Source organism: Mobula birostris, chromosome 2, assembly GCF_030028105.1.
Source record: "Mobula birostris isolate sMobBir1 chromosome 2, sMobBir1.hap1, whole genome shotgun sequence".
Taxonomy (NCBI): Eukaryota; Metazoa; Chordata; class Chondrichthyes; order Myliobatiformes; family Myliobatidae; genus Mobula; species Mobula birostris.
Genome location: NC_092371.1, coordinates 66,185,385 through 66,208,714, shown reverse-complemented (window position 1 = coordinate 66,208,714; position 23,330 = coordinate 66,185,385). Strand labels below are relative to the sequence as shown.

Genomic DNA, 23,330 nt, shown 5'->3' with positions numbered 1-23,330 from the left:
GAGGCAGGAAAGTTGTTTCCACTGGTAGGTGAGACTAGAACTAGGGGACATAGCCTCAAGATTCAGGGGAGTAGATTTATGATGCAGCTGAAAAGGAACTACTTTTCCCAGAGAGTGGTGAATCAGTGGAATTCTCTGCCCAATGAAGCAGTGGAGGCTACCTCAGTAAATATATTTAAGAAAAGGTTGGATCGATTTTTGCATAGTAAGGGAATTAAGGGTTATGTGGGAAAGACAGGTAGGTGGAGATGAGTCCATGGCCAAATCAGTCATGATCTTATTGAATTGTGGAGCAGGCTCAATGGGCCAGATGGCCTACTCCTGCTCCTATTTCTTATGCTTTTATGTTTTTTGTAACTTTGACCATGGAATGATTGTTGGTACCAGACGGGGTAGCTTGGGTATTGCAGAAACAGTCTCTAGAGTTTACAGAGAATGGTGTGAAAAACAAGAACACCCAGTGAGCAGCAATTCTGTGGGCAAAGACATCTTGTTAATGAGAGCGGTCAGAGGAGAATGGCCAGACTGTTTCAAGCTGAAAGGGGAAGGTGACAGTTACTAAAATAACAACAATGTTGTGCATTAGAGCATCTATGAATGCTAAACACATCAAACATTAAAGTGAATAGACTACAGCAGCAGACCACAAACATACCCTGAGTGTAGGATGATACTTACACAATTTAATCATCATTCCCACCTCTGTTTCTCATCCATAGGTGTATGGTTTTCTTTATGGTTTTTAGAATGCCAATCCATGTTATAGCTCAAAGTGATTCCTCATAACTGATTGTCTAGTCCAGGCTTCACAATATTAGTATTTTGTCTAGTCCAGGCTTCACAATATTAGTATTTTGCCATATTTGCTACCTTGTCAAAATTCCAAAACAAAGAATGCTGGGAATACTTGGTTGAAATTGCCTATCTTTGATGCTTTGAGTTGTGTAAGAGAAAGGGTAATTCATGACTATTGACTAGTGAATAATGAGGCCTTCATAACCAATGCTAAGAGTCCCAAGAACAAGGAGATGTGATTCTGTCCCAGTAATCACCAATCAACTGTGCATTCATTGAATGATAATCCTGCCCGACATCAGTGGCTACAAGTTAGGTGTCCTGGTGGGTTAATTTATGACACGCTGCACTTGTGAAAAGCCAATAAATTGTAGGAATTCACAGAATGTTCCTGCTGATGGCTACTGAAAACCGATGTGATTGTTGTTCTCAACATTCACATAGGGGCTAATGGATTTGTGTCCTGCAAGGTGACAAATCCAACCAAGTGGAGCCCAAAGCAAAACAGACATCCGCTGAATATGATTTAGTTGTATAGGTCTGTTACAGACTGTTGAAACAATCGTTGCTCTTCAGGCACACAAGGGTTTAAGCATTCCTTGGGATAGTTATTCATTACTCAGATTTTGTACCAGAAAGGACAGCTTTTTTTAAACCATTTCATATTAGCCCTGAGCAAAGTGGCCTTTTCAAGAGTCATCCACATGGCTGGGTGTCTGGAGTCACAAATAGATCAGACCAGGAAAGGTAATAATGATTTAGATGGTTTTTTTAGCTATTGTTGTTAAATCTACACAGTATACATTTTTTAATTCAAATTTAAATTGCACAGTTGGGATTTAAGCTAGGGAATTTATTAATTAACTTTTGTGTTCCTGGATTTGTAACTTAAACACTAGGCCACCATCCTATCAGACAATAAGGCATAGGAGCAGAATTCAGCCGTTCAGCCAATCAAGTCTGCTCTGCCATTCCATCATGAGAGATTTATTCTCCCTCTCATCCCCATTGTCCTACCTTCTCCACATAACCTTTGGTGCCATTACTAATCAAGAACCTATCAACCTCTGCTTCAAGCATACCCAGTGACTTGTCCCCAACAGTCATCTGTGGGAATGAATTCCACAGATTTACTACCTTTTGGCTAAAGAAATTTCTCCTTATCTTTGTTCTAAAAGGACATCCTTCTATTCTAAGGCTGTGACCTTTGATCCATGACTCCCCCACTACAGGAAACATCCTCTATCTAGGACTTTCAATATTTGATGTTTTCAATGATAATTATTAATAAGATTGTGTGCCTTATCCAAGCCTTTTTCAAGCTGTGTCCCATCACTCCATATTCATTCATATGAGGCATCTTAACTAAAGTGATAAGATGTCTGATGCTTGTTGAGGGTGATTGTAGAAAGGAAGCCAAACAGATTCCCCTCTGGATGTGCTTGAGGTGGAAATCCTTTACGTATCATTTCTCTCACTCATTGGAAAGAATCCTGGTCGGTTTCACACAAAAGGTTAGTACCGGGCTGTGCTTCCATACATTAAAATAGCCTTGGTATTGTAATAATATCATAAACCTCTATTTTAATGTACCACTTGCCCCATCACTTAACTGTTCCCACAACCTTTTGATTCATCTTTAAGGCCTCTTCATTTCATGTTCTCAATATTTATTGCTTACTTATTATCATTATTATTATTATTACAACTTCTTTTTTCCCTCTTTCTTTCTGTATTTGCACATTTTGTTGAGTTTTTTTTTGCACACTGGTTGTTGTCTGCCTGTTGGGTGCAGTCTTTCATTGATTCTATTGTGTTTCTTGTACTTGCTGTGATTTCCCGCAAGAAGATGAATCTCAGGTTTCTATATATGTTTGTAGTAACATCTATGTACTTCAATAATAAATTTACTTTGATCTTTGAACAGAAGTCAAAAGTCAAGCCTGAGCTTCTATTTTAACTCACTACTGTCTTAATCCCACAGAATTAAGGAGCTAAGGTTACATGTAGTGTCTTTAATTGTTTAAAATAACAGGATCCACTACTAGCCACACCATCTCTGTCTTCCCCTTTTCCACCTTCCTTTGGGATCAATCCCTCAGTGATTCCTTGGTCCACTCATCCATCCCTGCCCACTTCTCCCTGACTCCTGGGACATTCCCCCACAACTACAGGACATGCAACACTTACTCGCTCACTGCCATGCAGAGTCCTTTGCAGGTGAGGCAAAGATTCATGTACATCCCCTGCAACATCACCTACTGGCTTCAATGTGATATGAAGCCAGTGAATCAAGAATCTTTCACCCATGTCCTTTTTTCCATTCCCGCTATCCCTTGTACATTTTGCGAAGAAGTCATTTCAGAACAGGGAATTATTTCTGACTATAATCTACTTTTTTATTACTTTCTACTCTGGTAACAGTTACTGCATTCTAAGATCAATATTGCCAAGGTAACTATGATGCTATTTTGAGCTGTAAAATTTGGCAGAGTTCAGTTAATAGATGCCTATCACTTGCAGAAGAAATTTTGTTTATCAAACAATCTGTCATATTCTCCATTAAAAAAATCATTTCCATAGTTATTTTCCTGCAGTTTATTATTTAAATCAGAGGCTTCCGATCTTTTTTTTATGTCATAGAGGAGTCATTAAGCTGTGGTCTGTGAACCCCAGTTTGGGAAACCCTGCTTTAGTGGATTTTATTGAAGTGATGCATTGATGGACAATTTGTAATTGTTTTTTATGTTCTTCCTATCAGCTTCTTTCTAAAATTGTATCTGTCACAAAGGATCCAATATACAGATAACTTGAAAAGGACAAAGAAAAATGGTTGGTGATAAAACCTCCAATTAGATTAATGAGTATATTATGAATAGTCAAAAGGATGCTTTAACTTTTTCACCTTTTTTTTGGAGTCGCCAATTCCCTTGTGCCACTAACGTCTCTCAACACAGGAAGATCTAAGAGTGAACTGTATTATCATAAATCTTCACGTATCCAAGGATGAAAGGTGAAATATCTATTAAGTATCGAGATTGGAAACATTGAAAGAGTTTCTTTCCTAGCTTGAAACTTAGATTTAATTTATTCAAGTGATGCAAAATAGAAAACATTTTAATTATGTGTTACCAACTGGTCAATGATAGTAAAGTTTGGTTCCTATTCATGGTTTTGCTATTCTCAAGAATAATTAAGTGCTGTACCCAGCAGTAAGAGAATTTTACGGGCTTCAGTAGTGCAAGAAAATTTGAAGGAAGGTTGATAGTAGTAAGCCATCCACTTTTAATTTTCTTCCCAATACAGAAATATAAAAGTAACTTTATTCAACTGCCCATCATTGTTTGACACCTGAAAATTATCACCCTTTGCATCTTAAAGGCCATAAAAATCAACCTAATATCTGATTAATCTAATGACATCTATCACTGTTTTCAGCATGTATTCAAAACACCCCTTGTAGTAACACAATTTTCTAAATGCCTTTTCAAATTACTCTGGATGCTGATAACAATTTGCACAGTGGGTGTATGTGTCTAAGTATATTGCAATAATTATGTAACTCTTTTTAACAGCACATAATTTAGCACTTTAAAAATAATGCTCTCATTAGATTCTGAAACTTTCCTTGCAAAAGTTTTTTTTACAGTTTAACTTCAGTAATTATCATTATTAAGATTAACTTTCCACACTTTGGTTTAAAATTTGTACATGTTATTTTTTTAATTCAGAGGAACAGCACAGTAATAGGTCCTTCCAACACATGCTGAGCCCACGCTGCCCAATTACATCCATGTTACTAACCTATACATCTTTGGAATTTGGAAGGAAACAAGAACAGCCAGAGGAAACCCACACAGTCATGGGGAGAATGTCCAAACTCCTTACAAGCAGTGGTGGGAACTGAATCCGGCTTGCTGACACTGTAATAGCATTACACAGAGCGCTAATTTACTGCCTCTACAACTCCGAAGCTACTGTGCACCCACTCTCTACCCCAGTGACACGGTTGCAACCGGACATATGCTAAAAGATGACACAAAGTGGTTCGAGGTCAGAATCATAGCCAAGGCCTCCTTATCAAGTTTCTTGATCAAGAACTTGCAGCCGGCAGAAAACTGCTTATGCTTGCCACTAACTTAAGTGGTACATTCAAATTTATCTCTTCCAGATCTGCCAATGTCAACATCACCCAAAAAGGTGAGTGTATGGCAATGGGGATTTTTGACATGTAATTTATCACAAGGAGGCATAAAAAAATCATACCCCTGGTTTAGCCTGCTGTCCAACCTGACATTTAAAAGTGATAAAGACTATTAAAATTAAAGAAGTCTAAATGTTAAAGTAATTTAAAGTATTAAAACATTTTAAACTGCCTAAAAACAAATAAAAAACATGACAGCACAGTCAACACACACAAAATACTGGAGGAACTCAGCAGTCCAGGCAGCATCTATGGAAAAGATTGCAGTTGGGGCTTCTGGTCAAGACCCTTCAGCAGGCCCAAAACGTCGACTGTACTGTTTTCTATAGATGCTGCCTGGCCTGCTGAGTTCCTCCAGCATTTTGTGTGTGTTGCTTGGATTTCCAGCATCTGCAAAATTTCTCATGTTTGTAATTAAAGCACAATTGATTGAAGAGAATGTAAGTGATATCATAGTATATTTTATTTATTGAGATACTGCGTGGAATAGGCCCTTCTGGGCCTTTGAGCCATGTCGCCCAGCAACCACTGATTTAATCCTAGCCTAATCACTGACCAATTTACAATAACCAATTAGATTTAGATTTAGATTATGAGAACACTCAGTCCTCTTTTATTGTCATTTAGAAATGCATACATGCATTAAGAAATGATACAATGTTTCTCCGGAGTGATATCACAGAAAACAGAACAAACCAAAGACTAACACTGACAGAACCACATAATTATAACATATCCTCCGTACTCTCACGTCCGTCTCCATCAAATCAGTGTAAAACAATACCATAATTTGATGAAGAACAAACCATGGGCACGGTAAATAAAATCTCAAAAGTCCCCGAGTCGATCGACTCCCGCGTCCTTGATAGCAAGTAGCAAAAGGGAGAAACTCCCTGCCATATACCTCCAGGCACTGTCAACTTGCCGGTGCCTTGGAAGCAGCCGACCACAGCCGACACTGAGTCCATCCGTCCAAAAACTTCGAGCTTCCGACCAGCCCTCTGATACAGCCTCCCGAGCGCCATCCTCTGCTGAGCGCCCTTGACCTCGCCCCAGCCGCTGAAACAAGCAAAGCCGAAGATTCGGGGCCTTCTGCTCTGGAGATTCCAGTTACCACACAGTAGCAGCGGCACCAAAGCGGGCATTTCAGAAGTTTTCCAGATGTTCCTCCGTACTCTCACGTCCGTCTCCATCAAATCAGAATTGTTCACAGTCCTCAACTTGACAGATAACAGACATCACCACCAAAATGGTACATCTTTGGACTGTGGAAGGAAACCAGAGCACGCAGAGGAATCCCATGCAGTTGCAGGGAGAACGTACAAACTCCTTACCGACAGCAGTGGAAATTGAAGCCGGGTCACTAGTACTGTTAAGCATTGTGCCAGTGTCCATCATAGAATTGCAGCAAGCTAGTGGACTTCAGAGCACAGACAGGGATTTGCTGGCAATGGATAGCCAGCATGTTCTGGATTTCTGAATTTGTCTGGGATGCATGAAGTTGGTAGCATTTACACAGTGAAACGTCAGCAGCTTGGTGTGGAGAGGCCTGCAGTTCCCAGTGAGTTCAAGCTAATGCTTTTCTAGCTTGGCAGTTATCCACTGGGATCTAAAGTCTACCAGCAACCAGAAGATCACAAATGGGAATGCCCTAACTATGAATTTAATCCTTTTACAAATAAATATTCTAAACTACTCTGTTACAGATTGTTATAAGAGAGGAGTAACATAAGACCATAAGACAAAGGAGGAGAATTAGGCCATTCAGCCCATTGAGTCTGTTCCACCATTCCATCTGGCTGAACCCAGATCCCACTCAACCCCATACACCTGTCTTCTCGCCGTATCCTTTTATACCCTGACCAATCAGGAAATGATCAACATTCTCCTTAAACATATGCACAAACTTGGCCTCCAACGCAGTCTGTGGCACAGCATTCCACAGATTTACTACTCCCTGGCTAAAAAAACTCCTCCTTAACTCTGTTCAAAAAGGTCACCCCTCAATATTAAGGCTGTGCCCTCTAGTTCTGGATACCCCTACCATAGGAAACATCCTTTCCACATCCACCCTATCTAGCCCTTTCAACATCCAGTAGGTTTCAATGAAATCCCCTCCCCCCACATTCTTCTAAATTCCAGTGAGTACAGGCCCAAAGCTGCCAAACACTCTTCATGTGTTAACCCCTTCATTCCTAGAATCATCCTCGTGAACCTCCTCTGGACTCTCTCCAATGACAACACATCCTTTCTGAGATATGGGGCCCAAATCAGTTGACAATACCCCAAGTGTGACCTGACTAGAGTCTTATAAAGGCTCAGCATTATCTCAACATAGAGCACCTGAGGTAGAGAAGTGGACATCTTCTCAGATGGACAAAAGGCAAATAACGTCCCCTTTTGCTGACCTGTAAATATTAGTCTTGTGTCAAGGCAATATAGGTGAATGATCCCAGTAAAACCTTTAGGAATGTATGGATTTCTGTGTTGGTGATCATTAATTCTGCTGATGTGTAATTGCATCTGCTTGTCTTGTAGGTAAATGCATTCCTGTCCTTTGTCATACCCATGGTAATGATCTCAGTCTTGAACACAATCATCGCCAATCAGCTGATAGCAACCTTCAAAGATGCATCTCAAGACAGTCGAATGTGTACTATCGAAGGGCAACAAAACACACTGAGCATTTCGGTGGAGCCAAGCCGGATCCAATCCCTTCGGCATGGAGTCAAAGTTCTCAGTATGTATCAACCAAATATTATTTACTAATACATGACTTGTTGTATATAATACTTGGTTTTGGAGCATTACTTCACTCCCCTACAGCTCTCTGACAAGTAAGGTTTCTCTAGGCAATATGTATAGTGTGCTGCTCAGCAAATGACACTAGAAATGTCCTCATAATGCTGTCCATTTGACTCCTGGCCTTCACGTGTGGCTTAGCTACTAAGCTGGCGGAACCGTTTCTACTGACATAAGAAAGGGCATAGCCGGGTTACTGGCAACTTAAAACCAGTCACTTCGGGCAGATGGGGCTCATCAGCCGTGGTTGGCAGCTCATCTAGGAGAAGGAAAACTCTGATCTCAAACCTCTGCTGCCTTGCGTCTGTACCCACTCATGAGGAAGATTTCTGGAGTAAACCATGAGGGAAAAATCTGGAGCTGGAGTCCCTAGGACAGGCCTACCTTGAGTTAAATGCTGACTGGCAACTCCTGTAATGCTGCTGGTACCAAATTGTATTTGTCTCTGCCATTCCTTTGTAAATGGGGAGCTTTCTACATGGGCAACAGCTTGCTCTCCATATCGTACTGCCTAGGCTTGCGTATCTAGACAGTTAGGACACAATACCAATGATCAACTCTGACTGACCACGGGAAACTGTGGAGGCCAAGTCGTTGGGTGTATTTAAGGTGGGGATTGACAGGTTCTTGATTGGACATGGCATCAAAGGTTTCAGGGAGAAGGCCAGGAACTGGGGTTGAGGAGGAGAAAAAAAGGATTAGCCATTATTGAATGAAGGAGAGACTCAATAGGCCAAATGGCCTAATTCTGCTCCTATGTCATATGGTCTTATGGTCTATAGTAAGAAATATATATATATATATATATATATAATTAAATAAGTTGGGCAAAAAGAGAGCAAAAATAGATTTCATGGGTTCATTGTCCATTCAGAAATCTGATGCCAGAGGGGCAGAATCTGGTCCTAAAGTGCTGAGTAAGTGAAGTCCGGCTCCTGTACTTCCTCTTTGATGCAGAAGAGAGCATTCCTTAATGATGAATGCCGCCTTTTTGAGGCATCACCTTTTGAAGATGTCCTCTGTGGTGGGGAGGCTAGTGCCCATGATGGAGCTGGCTGAGTTTTCAACCTTCTGCAGCTTTTTTTGATCCTGTGCAGTGACCCCTCCGTGATAGACGGTGCCACAACCAATTAGAATGCTCTTTACGGTGTATCCAGGGCTAGTGGAAGGTTAGGGAAAATCTCAAGTGCTCCTCCAGGTCCTACACACGCTGCATAATTGGGTTTCCATCATTCTACTGCCATGTTTGTGCATTTTGATTCAAGAATGATTAATGTCTTTTACAGTGTACAAGTGTAAAGGAGATCGAAATAATTGTAACTCCAAATCCAGTGCAGCACCAACAAACACAATAAGATAAAAAACACAATAAAAAAACAATAAATATAAACACACTGTAAATACATATGATAGCTTAAATCTGTAAGTTTGATTGTATGTACAAAAAGTGGTGCTAGGCACAGGAGTGTCTGTACATAAGGTGACTCTGACAGGAAATGATAAAGTAGTGGAGGTTGGCAGTGTGGAGGGATGAGTTAGTGGGTGGAGGTGTTGCTTGGCCTAACTGTTCTTGAGTCTGGTGGTCCTGGCATGGATGCTACATAGCCTCCTTCCTGATAGCAGAAGGACAAAGAATCCATGAACAGGGTAGGTGAGATCCTTCATGATATTGCTGGCCATTTTCAAGCACTTTACTGGACATATGGCGGATAGTCTGGCACCAGCGATGAATTGGTCAGTTTTGACTACCCCTGTAGAGCCTTCCAGTTTGAAACACTGCGGGAAAATTCCTGCCAACATAGAATAAAATGACTGTGAAATTTTTTGCAGAAGTAGTGAGCAACAATTGTCAAAAACATAAAATAAACATGAAAGGAATTGAATTAGGCAGATTCTAGAAGGTGCAGCATGTAACACTTTGATTGGGTTGATTTGATTGTGTGAATGAATGAAAATGTAGGAAGTGCATTTTGGGAAATAAGGAAAGCTGATATTCATGCTTTTAGTGAATACTGCTACAAATTCTCTAGTTAGTGAAGTTTCTGATTCAGGTAAACAGTGGAGTCACCTCATAGCATCACTTGCATTTTCACATGCTCCCTTGATCTAAGTTCAAAGCAGATTTAAACTGAAGAGGTTTTATGTACTTTAGTCATGCTGAATCCTTTCATCCATCGGTGTCCTGGACTGCAAGGAATTGTTACTTTGCATCAATGAGGCAGGCAAAGGACAAAAGGTGGCTGATCACTCATGTACACCAAGCTTTTGAAATCCAGTGCAATATTCACAAATAAAGTTGGGTAGCATCTATAAATTCCTTTTAGACTTTGCCTGCAATCATTCTGGATGGGTCAAATACTAGAGACACGAGAGAAGACAAATGCTAGAATCAGGAACAGCACATATGATGCAAAAGGAGCTCAGCAGGTCATGATACAAACTGGCTGTCTCCTGTCTACCTTTCAGTCCAGATGAAATGTCTAATTCCTTCCAGTGTTGCCTGAGCTGCCAAATTGCTTCAGTGTCTTGTGTTTTGGGCCAAATACTATACATTCTGATTGAGGATTTCTGATAACTGATTTGATGTCTTTTAATCCTTGCATTTTTTTCTACGTGCAATATCATACAAAAGGTAGAGAATACACCAATGGAAAAACATGGGGCCAGATATCTCCTACAGAGTGCCATCTTGTTGGACCCAGTTGCATTTTCCTTCATTCTACCATTTTGAGGAAGTGGTTATGGCGATAGCGGGTCAGTCATAGTCTAGAATTATACATAGATTGTCCTCTTCTTAAATTGCATTGATTCTGGAATGGTTCTCATGGATTGAAGTTAGCAAGTGTAATCCCAGCGTGTAAGAAATAAAAAGGGGAGAGAAAATTGTCATCAGTAGCGTGGAAAAAGCAGGAATCCATTATTAAGGAATTGGAAACAGGACACATAGAAAATAATACCAGGATGTGGAATTATGAATGGAATTCCACATTGACAAATATGGTTAAATATTTTTCCAAGTTGTGACTAGTGGAAAACATAAATTGAAATAGTTGATTTTTGGATGGCTTTCAATAAGGCACTACAAAAGAGATTATTGAACAAAACAAGAAAACACTGTATTTGGACCATTTTGGATTGAGTTAATGTGCCACAGGGAGCAGTAATGATAATCCATCTTTTTACAGTCTTTCTAAATCACTCCATTAGTGATGTGGAGAAAGGGATCAAATCCAATGTATCAAACTTCGCAGAAGATACATAAATGTGGGCTTTAAGGAGCTTGCAGAGCATCTTTAAGAGATCTGAACTGGCAAATATTTGGCAGACAGGATATAATTTGGAAAAATATAACGTCATTAATCTTGGTAAAGAAAATGGAGGTGGGATATTTCTTGAACAGTGTTGATGTTGAATGCTCTTGTAAATAAATGGACAAGTAGTTAGGAAGTCCAATGCTATATTAACCTTTATCAAAGGAGAATTTGAGTACAAGAACAAAGATTTTTTTGCTCCTGTTGTCTAGGGACGTCATAAGGTTGTTCCTGGAATACTGTCCGATCTGCCTAACTGAGGAATATACTTGCAAGAAAATACTTGCAATAGAGGGAATGCAAAGGTTCACCAGATTGATTTCTGGATTTGATATATTTTGTATGAGGAGACATGAAGTACACTAGACCTATACTCTTGGACTTTTGTAGAATGAAATATAATCTCAATGATGCATTTTTAAATCATAAATGCAAGGAGGGTATTTTCCTCAGCTGAGGTGTTTAGCATCCAGGAATTCGAAACTCAAAAACAGGATTTGACAATCAAGACAAAGACCAAAGGAATTTGTTCAATCGGAAGTTAGATTTCTGCAAATAGAGGGTTGTGTAGCTTTCATTATTGAGTTAATGAGAAAAAGATCAATAGATCTTTAAATATTAAAAGGATTATGGGCTATAGAGTTAATGCAGGGCAGTAGCACTGAGATAAAAGATCAGCCATGATGGTACTAACTGGTGGATTCTTCTGTTTCCTGTGTTTATATGAGACAGTTTTGATGTTGCAGTTTTTCAAGGGGGATTTGAAAATATTTATGAATCTCATGTGCTGTCCATATGATAATCTCTTCCCAACACAAATTGGTCAACTGACGTACAACTTCGCAGACATCCCACCCTGCAAAAGCTCATTTCAGGGAAGTACCACCACAATTTCAGGGAGGTAGCACCTCTGCCCCCCAAAACCCCATATCCACCCCCGCCGGTCGACCTCCAAGGGTGAATGTAATACTTTGTTAAGTGATTTTGTCTAATCTGTAAACCAAGTTGGGTATATGCAGAAAATGTGAAATTAAAATATGTACTTATGTTATATTATATTATATTATCATGTTTATTCTATTACAACTTTAAGCAAGTCTACAGGGAGTTTGGCCTCATTACGTAGGACATCAATAGAGTAGCTCCTTAGCAGCTAGCCAGCTAGTTTAAATAACATTAGTTGTGCTAATGAATGAATGATACCTGTTAAACTCACCTCAACATGTCTTTTACATTTTAACCCACCATGGGCAATAGAAAAGTCACTGTTGCAAACAGCGCAGTGAGCAACACTCATTATTTTTGAGGTCGACTGTAAAGCCCGCCCACAGAGAAAGGTGATAGGTCTACTTAGCAGGGGTCCCCAACCTTTTTTGCACCACGGACCGTTTTAATATTGACAATATTCTTGCGGACCAGCCGATTGGGGGGGTGGGTGGTGTTAATCACGACCGGAATATAGGTGATAAGTCAACTATAAGTCACTTATAAGTGGCTAATACACTCAATTTTCTTTCTAAGTCATCCGAAAACTTCGAGCTCTGATCAGCTCTCCGTCACCGAGTACTGAGCGCCATCTCTGTCCGAACGATTCGACCTCCTTCTCGGTCGCCAAAAGCAGGCAAGGCTGGGGATTTTGAGGCCTACCCTCTGAAAGTTCCCTGACCACACAGTAATGACAGCAGCGAACGGCCATTTCAGAAATTTCTCCAGATGTTCCTCTGTGCTTTCACGTCCATTCTCCATCAAATCAGAATTGTCCATAGTCCCTATTTTACAGATACAATATCATTTTTCACCGGAGGGCTGCGCACACGCAGGTGCGCCACTATCTTCTCCTCCCTCCTTATAAGTCAATAGCATCATAACATTTAAGTAACATTTGGATAGCAAACACACAGTGCATATTTTCCTCATATGAACATATAAGATCATTGCAACACACCAATATCGCTGAATCAGTGGGAGCCCTGGTCTTGTTTCCCTGCAACAAGATGGTCCCATTGAGGGGTAATGGGAGACAGTGATACTCAAAGGGGGTTCCTTATGTCCAGTCTATTCTGCAATTTAGTTTTTGTTGCATTCATTGCAGAAAACCCTGCTTCGCAGAGATATGGTGGTGGAAATGGAAGCAACGTTTTCAGTGCTTCCATGGCTATCTCAGGGTATGCAGCCTTGACTTTGATCCAGAATGCCAGCAGAGATGTTATGTCAAACATACTTTCCAGCCCACCGTCCTTTGCAAGCTTGATCTTCTTCCCTCGCTGACATGGATGACGCGTGGGTAATGACCTCGCGTGAGTTCAAGTTCAACAGTGGGCATGACAGGGAATGAGGAAAGGTGCAGCTGACTCATATTGTTTCGTATTGCCAAATCATATCGTTTCCTCGTGGCTCGGAGGTTGGGGAGCACTCTTAGCACGAAGAGAGACCAATCAGGATGCTCGCTCTCCTTCTCCCTCTTCCTCTCAAAAAAATGGATTTCCGGGATATTGTATATCATTTCCGGGCGTCAGGGAGCTGCTATCAATATGCCGGAGACTCCCGAAACTTCCAGGAGAGGTGGGATGTCTGACATCGATTACTTCTTTTCTTTTTATTATGTTCTTACAACACCCCTACCAGTTCATAAAGCAACCCTTTTAAGAGATGCAAACTTGTTTGAAATAATGTTGGCAAACAAACTTTTAAGAGTTATTCACAAATTCAGGTCTTCCTGCTAATAAATGAATGTTGTAGTTAGCACTGGAGGGATGTTCCATTTTTTTAATGAGTAAGCAAACAACGCAAATCAAACATCTGTGCACCCATGAAATGTTGCCTTATTTCATAATGTTGCTGGGCCATTTTGGAATATCTATCTGTCATTTGCAAAATTACAATATCTTAAAGTATTTAATGCTCAGATACAAGCCATTCAGCCTAAAGAAAGAGACTTAACAATTTGCTTTATTTGTCAAATATACATAAAAACATACAAAGAAATAAGTCATTTACGTCAAATCAGATCAGCAATGATTCTGCTGGGGGAGACCCGCAAGTGTCTCCATGCTTCCAGCACCAACATAGCATGCCCACAGCTAACAAACCGTAAGTGTACATCTTTGGAATGTGGGAGGAAACCAGAGCCCCCAGAGGACACCCAGCTGGTCACGTGGAGAACGTACAAACTCCTTTCAGACAATGGGCAGGTATCCAAACATGATCAGTGATTGCTGGTGCTGTAAAGCGATTACACTAACCACTATACTACCATGCCACCCCATGCCCATATTTATGCTCCATGCAAATCTCTTTATCAGGCTCTGCCTAATACGACCACATCTGGATGATTAGCACTGCCTGCTTCTTGATATGCTTGATATTTATCAACGTGCTTCTAAAAACACTTCTCCTTAGTCTGTGTTCAGTCTAGGAAAGATTAAGATGCTTCTTCAGTGAATTACTGGACTGTATTCAGGGATTCATCTTCAAATCTGGATAAGTATGCCACAGTTGTTACTAACTTCATTAAAACCCATGTAGATGAGTGTATGCCATGAAAACTTGCTGTACATTCCCAAAGCAAAATCCGTGGATGAACCAGGAAGTTCTTCATCTGCTGAGGGGTAGGACTGTGGCATTTAAGTCTGGTGACCCAGATCTGTACCAGAAGACCAGATATGACTATGGAAGGCTATCTCAAGAGCGAAGAGACAATTCCAAGTGAGGTTGGAGACGACATCGGATGCTTGTTAACTCTGACAGTCTGCAAGACATTACTTCCTACAAAGCAAAAACTAATAGCATGAATAGCAGCGATGCTGCACCTCAGGATGACCTCAACACCTCTATGCACGCTTTGAAAAGGAGAATAAAACTACAGCTGTGAAGATCCCTACTGCACCTGATGACCCTGAGATCTCTGTCTTGGAGGCCAATGCTAGGCTGTCTTTAAGGAGGGTGAACCCTTATAAGGCAGCAGGCCCCAATGGAATACCTGGTAAGGCTCTGAAAACTTGTGCCAACCAACTGGCGGGAGTATTCAAGGACATTTTCAATTTCTCACTGCTGTGGGCGGAAGTTCCCACTTGCTTCAAAAAGGCAAAAATTATAGCAGTGCCTAAGAAGAGTAGTGCGAGCTGCTTTAATGACTATCACCCAGTAACCCTCACATCTACAGTGATTAAATGTTTTGAGAGATTGGACATGGCTAGAATTAACTCTTGCCTCAGCAAGGGCCAGAACCCACTGCAATTTGCTGGTCGCCATAGCAGCTCTATAGCAGATGCAATCTCTTAGATCTCCTGGACAATACAAACACCTACGTCAGGATGTGTTCATCAACTATAGCTCAGCATTTAACACCATCATTCCCACAATCCTCATCAATAAGCTACAGAACCTGGGCCTCTGTACCTCCTTCTGCAAATGGAACCTCAACTTCCTAACCAGAAGACCGGAATCTGAGCAGATTGATGATAATATCTCCTCTTCACTGATGATCAACACTGGCACACCTCAGGGGTGAGTTCTTAGCCCACTGCTCTAGTCCCTCGATACCCATGACTGTGTGGCTAGGTATAGCTCAAATATGATGTATAGATTTGCTGAAGATACAACCATTGTTGGTAGAATCGCAGATGGAGATAAGAGGGCTTACAGGAATGAGGTCATAGTCATAGTCATACTTTATTGATCCCGAGGGAAATTGATTTTTGTTACAGTTGCCCCAACCAAGAATAGAGTATAAACATATCAATATAAAACCATAAATAATTAAATAGTAATATGTAAATTATGCCAGGAAATAAGTCCAGGACCAGCCTATTGGCTCAAAGTGTCTGACCCTCCAAGGGAGGAGTTGTAAAGTTTGATGGCCACAGGCAGGAATGACTTCCTATGACGCTCAGTGTTGCATCTCGGTGGAATGAGTCTCTGGCTGAATGTACTCCTGTGCCCAACCAGTACATTATGTAGTGGTTGGGAGACATTGTCCAAGATAGCATGCAACTTGGACAGCATCCTCTTTTCAGACACCACCGTCAGAGAGACCAGTTCCATCCCCACAACATCACTGGCCTTACGAACAAGTTTGTTGATTCTGTTGGTGTCTGCTACCCTCAGTCTGCTGCCCCAGCACACAACAGCAAACATGATAGCACTGGCCACCACAGACTCATAGAACATCCTCAGCATCGTCCGAGTCTGTGGTGGCCAGTAAGTTCAGTGGTGTCACAACAACAACAACAACAACATTGCATCCAATGTCAGTAAGGCGAAAAAGCTGATTGTGGACTTTAGGGAACATGAACCAATCCTCGTAGAGGGATCAGAATTGGAGAGAGTGAGCAGTTTCAAGTTCCTGGGTGTCAAGATCTCTGAGGATCTAACCTGGTCCCAACATTATGATGCAGTTACTGTACAAAGAAGGCAAGCCAGCAGCTACATTTCATAAGGAGTTTGAAGAGACTCGGGTTGGCAACTAAAACACTCAAACTTCTATAGATGTACCGTGGAGACCATTCTGACAGACTGCATCACTGTCTGGTATGGAGGTGGGTGGGGGGGGTGGTGCTACTGCAGAGGACCAAAAGAAGCTATAGAGGGTTGTAAAATTAGTCAGAGGGTAGTAAATCTGTTGCTGTACAGGCCAAGTCATTGGGTGTATTTACATAGAACATAGAACAGTACAGCACAGTACAGGCCCATCGGCCCACATTGTTGTGCCAACCCTCAAACCCTGTCTCCCATATAACCCCCCACCTTAAATTCCTCCATATACCTGTCTAGTAGTCACTTAAATTTCACTAGTGTATCTGCCTCCACCACTGACTCAGGCAGTGCATTCCACGCACCAACCACTCTCTGAGTAAAAATCTTCCTCTAATATCCCTCTTGAACTTCCCACCCCTTTCCTTAAAGCCATGTCTTCTTGTATTGAGCAGTGATGCCCTAGGGAAGAGGCGCTGGCTGTCCACTCTATTTATTCCTCTTAATATCTTGTATACCTCTATCATGTCTCCTCTCATCCTCCTTCCCTCCAGAGAGTAAAGCCCTAGCTCCCTTAATCTCTGATCATAATGCATACTCTCTAAACCAGGGAGCATCCTGGTAAATCACCTCTGCACCCTTTCCAATGCTTCTACATCCTTCATATAGTGAGGCGACCAGAACTGGACACAGTACTCCAATTGTGGCCTAACCAGAGTTTTATAGAGCTGCATCATTACCCTGCGACTCTTAAACTCTATCCCTCGACTTATGAAAGCTAACACTCCATAAGCTTTCTTAACTACCCTATCTACCTGTGAGGCAACTTTCAGGGATCTGTGGACATGTACCCCCAGATCCCTCTGCTCCTCCGCACTTCCAAGTATCCTGCCATGTACTTTGTACTCTGCCTTGGAGTTTGTCCTTCCAAGGTGTACCACCTCACACTTATCCGGGTTGAACTCCATCTGCCACTTCTCTGCCCACTTCTGCATCCTATCAATGTCTCTCTGCAATCTTTGACAATCCTCTACACTATCCACAACACCACCAACCTTTCTGTCATCTGCAAACTTGCCAACCCACCCTTCTACCCCTACATCCAGGTCGTTAATAAAATTCACAAAAAGTAGAGGTCCCAGAACAGATCCTTGTGGGACACCACTAGTCACAATCCTCCAATCCAAATGTACTCCCTCCAACACGACCCTCTGCTTTCTGCAGGCAAGCCAATTCTGAATCCACCTGACCAAACCTCCCTGGATCCCATGCCTTCTGACTTTCTGAATAAGCATACCGTGTGGAACCTTGTCAAATGCCTTACTAAAATCCATATAGATCACATCCACTGCACTACCCTCATCTATATGCCTGGTCACCACTTCAAAGAACTCTATCAGGCGTGTTAGACATGATCTGCCCCTCACAATGCCATGCTGACTGTCCCTGATCAGACCATGATTCTCTAAATGCCCAGAGATCCTATCTCTAAGAATCTTTTCCAACAGCTTTCCAACCACAGACGTAAGGCTCACTGGTCTATAAGTACCCGGACTATCCCTACTACCTTTTTTGAACAAGGGGATAACATTCGCCTCCCTCCAATCCTCTGGTACTATTCCCGTGGACAACGAGGACATAAAGATCCTAGCCAGAGGCTCAGCAATCTCTTCCCTCGCCTCGTGGAGCAGACTGGGGAATATTCCGTCAGGCCCCGGGGACTTATCCGTCCTAATGTATTTTAACAACTCCAACACCTCCTCTCCCTTAATATCAACATGCTCTTGAACATCAACCTGACTCATATTGTCCTCACTGTCATCAAGTTCCCTCTCATTGGTGAATACCGAACAGAAGTATTCATTGAGGACCTCGCTCACTTCCACAGCCTCCAGGCACATCTTCCCATCTTTATCTTTAATCGGTCCTATCTTCACTCCTGTCATCCTTTTGTTCTTCACATAATTGAAGAATGCCTTGGGGTTTTCAAGTTTGAGGGTGTTGTAGATAGTGTAGAGGATTGTCGAAGATTGCAGAGAGACATTGATAAGATGCAGAAGTGGGCAGAGAAGTGGCAGATGGAGTTCAATCCGGAGAAGTGTGAGGTGGTACACTTTGGAAGGACAAACTCCAAGGCAGAGTACAAAGTAAATGGCAGGATACTTGGAAGTGCGGAGGAGCAGAGGGATCTGGGGGTACATGTCCACAGATCCCTGAAAGTTGCCTCACAGGTAGATAGGGTAATTAAGAAATCTTATGGGGCGTTAGCTTTCATAAGTCGAGGGATAGAGTTTAAGAGTCACGAGGTAACGATGCAGCTCTATAAAACTCTGGTTAGGCCACACTTGAAGTATTGTGTCCAGTTCTGGTCGCCTCACTATAGGAAGGATGTGGAAGCATTGGAAAGGGTGCAGAGGAGATTTACTAGGATGCTGCCTGGTTTAGAGAGTATGCATTATGATCAGAGATTAAGGGAGCTAGGGCTTTACTCTTTGGGGAGAAGGAGGATGAGAGGAGACATGATAGAGGTATACAAGATATTAAGAGGAATAGGTAGAGTGGATAGCCAGCCCCTCTTCCCCAGGGCACCACTGCTCAATACAAGAGGACATGGCTTTAAGGTAAGGGGTGGAAAGTTCAAGGGGGATATTAGAGGAAGGTTTTTTACTCAGAGAGTGGTTGGTGCGTGGAATGCACTGCCTGAGTCAGTGGTGGAAATTTAAGTGACTACTAGACAGATATATGGAGGAATTTAAGGTGGGGGGTTATATGGGAGGCAGGGTTTGAGGGTCGGCACAATATTGTGGGCCAAAGGGCCCGTACTGTGCTGTACTATTCTATGTTCTATGTTTCCCTTACCCTAATCGCCAAGGCCTTCTCATGCCCCCTTCTTGCTCTCCTCAGCCCCTTCTTAAGCTCCTTTCTTGCTACCTTATATTCCTCAATAGACCCATCTGATCCTTGCTTCCTAAACCTCATGTATGCTGCCTTCTTCCACCCGACTAGATTCTCCACCTCACTTGTCCCCCATGGTTCTTTCACCGTACCATTCTTTATCTTCCTCACCGGGACAAATTTATCCCTTACATCCTGCAAGAGATCCCTAAACATTGACCACATGTCCATAGTACGTTTCCCTGCAAAAACATCATCCCAATTCACACCCACAAGTTCTAGCCTTATAGCCTCATAATTTGCCCTTCCCCAATTAAAAATTTTCAGGCAGAGATAGATAGGTTCTTGATTAGCTAGGGTATCAAAGGGTGTGGGGAGAAGACAGGGGAGTGGGGATGACTGGAAGAATTGGATCAGCCCACAATTGAATGGCGAAACAGACTCTGTGGGCCGAGTGGCCTATTTCTGCTCCGATATCCTACGGGCTTATGATCTTATGAAAATTAGTCAGCTCCATCTTGGGTACTAACCTCCACAGTACCCAAGACATCTTCAAGGAGCGGTGCTTCAGAAAGGTGATGCCCATTATTAAAGATCCCCACCACCCAGAACATGCCCTCTTCTCTTTGTTACCATCAGAGGAGAGGTACGGAACCCTGAAGCCACACATGCAGTAATTCAAGAACAGCTTCTTCCCCTTCGCCATTCGATTCCTAGAAGGGCATTGAACCCATGAACAATACCTCACTTTTTTAATAAATATTATTTCTGTTTTCACACTATTTTTATACACACACACATAATTGATTTACTTAACAAATTTCACCACACATGCAACTGATAATAAACCTGATTCTGATTCTGAGTTAATGAAACTAACTGGGTGAGCCTGATATAATCCAGTGCATTTAATAAATCTTACTTACTTATTGGGTACAGCACGGAATAGGCCCTTCAGGTCTGCTGAGATGCACCACCCAGCAATCCCCCGATATCACCTTAGTCTAATCACAAGGCAATTCACGATTACCAATTAACCTGCTCATGGATTGCTTTTGGACCGTGGGAGGCAGCAACAGGAATGGAACCCAGGTTGCTGGTACTGTAAAGCGTTGTGCTGACCACTATGTTACCTTACAGCCCTAAAATACAAATGAAGACAGTAAAATGATTATCATATTACACAAGACCTAACTTTTTGAAGTGGGTAAAATTCACAACCTACAACCAATCATTTCCCTTCATGACCTCTATTTCCAATAAAAATTACTATTACAATAAGTTTACTCAGAGAGTAACTGAATAATTTCTATAATTCCACAGATCAACAAGGACCTAATGTAAATTTGATTCCACCTGATGTCTGATGCCTTCTAGTCAAGTGGAAAATAAAATTATATTTCATATTCTCTGCAGTTGACATGTTAACCAAAGAGAGAAGGATTTTGATTTACAGAATGTATTTCATGATCCCAAGACATGCTAAACCTTTTTGCAGTTAATCAAGTACTTTTGACATGTAGATGCAACGTAGCCAATTTGCACACAATGATTTCAAAACAAGATCCAGAGGAAGATTAAAGATTAGCTTTATTTGTTACTTGTACCTCAAAACATCGAAGTGTACAGCGTTACATATCATTTTCATTAAATCAGCGAAGTTTTCCCTGGGCAAGTGTTGCTATTGTTCCCGCCACCAACATAGTATGCCCACAACTCACTTATCCCATACGGTATGTGCTCTACCATGCCAACTTCTGAGGTTCAGGCACTCCGATTTTCCAGAGTATGGATAGCTTGCACAGTCCCTTTAATGATTCTGGATGACTCCACTAATTGACAGCCATGTTTTGGTGTCAAGATTTAGAAATTTGAAGAGAACCTGAACTCAGATTCGGTGCTCAATCATCAGCTCACCTTTGGCTCAGTCTGCGATTGTGTTTAGGATTTCTGTCTCATTTGCATTCTCATCTAGTCTCCTCAAGTTCTTATCTAGCACCTAGTCAAAAGGTAATGTTGCAGCTGTATCGGACCCTGGTCAGACCCCACTTGGAGTACTGTGCTCAATTCTGGTCGCCTCACTATAGGAAGGATGTGGGAACCATAGAAAGGGTGCAGAGGAGATTTACAAGGATGTTGCCTGGATTGGAGAGCATGCCTTATGATAATAGGTTGAGTGAACTCGGCCTTTTCTCCTTGGAGCGATGGAGGATGAGAGGTGACCTGATAGAGGTGTACAAGATAATGAGAGGCGTTGATCATGTGGATAGTCAGAGGCTTTTTCCCAGGGCCGAAATTGCTGGCACAAGAGGGCATAGTTTTAAGGTACAGAGGAGATGTCAGGATTAAGTTTTTTTAAAACACAGAGAGTGGTGAGTGTGTGGAATGGGCTGCCGGTGGCGGTGGTGGAGGCAGAAACGATAGGGTCTCGTAAGAGGCTCCTGGATGGATACATGGAGCTTAGACAAATAGAGGGCAATGTGTAAGCCGAGGTAGTTCTAAGGTAAGGACATGTTTGGCACAGCTTTATGGGCTGAAGGGCCTGTATTGTGCTGTAGGTTTTCTATGTTTCTAACCCTGTTCTTATCTCAGTCTCAAAATTCTGTCTCGATTCTAATCTCAGATACTTCAGCACTTGGGTCCTTCCTGTCTTTGCCTTGGCCTCATGTCACAAACCCTAACCCTAACCGTAGGTCTTGGGAATGTGGGAGGACACTGGAGCACCTGGAGGAAACCCATGTGGTCACGTGGAAAATGTACAACTCCTCACAGGCAGCGACAGGAACTGAACCCCAGTCGATGATCTCTGGCACTGGAATAGCATTATGCTAACTGCTGTGCTGCCGTGCCACCCTTTAAAGTATGCCCATATCTGTACTTTAACCTCCAGCTTGTTGTTATATAATTCTTTATAATTGTTGAATGTTGTTTTTTTGTTGCATATCATGCCAACACATTTCAACAAATTCTTATCACATGTAAATTTACATGGCAAATAAACGTGATCATTGACCCTTTTGGTAGAGATTAAGATGATGCCCTGATAATGTGAGGAACAAAATAAGATAATACAAAATAATACTGTACCTCTCATTCGCAATAGTCTCCTGGGATTTTGCATATCAATCTGCAGTTTCAGGTTAAAAGCAGGCAGTTACAATGAAGACCCCCCACCAATGGTGTCACAGAAGATCTCTCACATTTTAGGGGATAACATTGAGGCATAGTAACGAGCCACACAGGCTAACAAGGGAACACTTATATTCAGCAACATGTTTCCTCTCTCGTATACAAAATCAGTAAAGAAAGCAGAACAGTGCTAGGAATGCTGAGGAGTTCTATGGAGAGAAACAGTTAGTGTTTCATGTCAATGACTTTTCATTAGAACATCGGTGAGACACGGAAATCATTAAGATGGGCATTTTCTCCCTAAATATGCATCTGTATTCAGTGACTAAAATAACGCAAATGTTGAAAAAATATAGTAATAGAGTGAGACAAGTTATTTTTTGAAAACAATATAAAATCTGGTATTCACTAAGTATCCTACATACAGGGGTGGCGAACATATATCAAGATGACACATGACCATTGATGCATAAGAATTACACAAGTGTGCTAATAAAATTGAAACAGTTTTGGATATCCCAAGGCCAAAGTTCCTTCCGTCATAGTTGTGGGCCTTTTTTAAGATTTGTCAATTACTATAAAAGGTTTCTGCCAAACCTGGCTACTGTGCTCCACCCTTGAACTCATTACTACAGATTGGTAAGTGATGACTTCAGACACTGTACTTACATATTGTGGTCCACATCATCCAGTGAAACTAGCCTGTTACACCTCGCCTTATG

The 23,330-nt window shown here is 41.7% G+C and overlaps 1 protein-coding gene across 1 annotated transcript in view; it reads left to right on the top strand.

Moving 5' to 3' along the window:
• The window catches only part of LOC140210601 (neurotensin receptor type 1-like), a 65,577-nt gene that overhangs the window by 18,599 nt on the left and 23,648 nt on the right, over positions 1-23,330 (top strand). Inside the window, exon 2 of the mRNA XM_072279720.1 lies at positions 7,538-7,739. Within this exon, the coding sequence (XP_072135821.1) occupies positions 7,538-7,739 (202 nt within the window). The remainder of the gene's footprint in view (positions 1-7,537; positions 7,740-23,330) is intronic.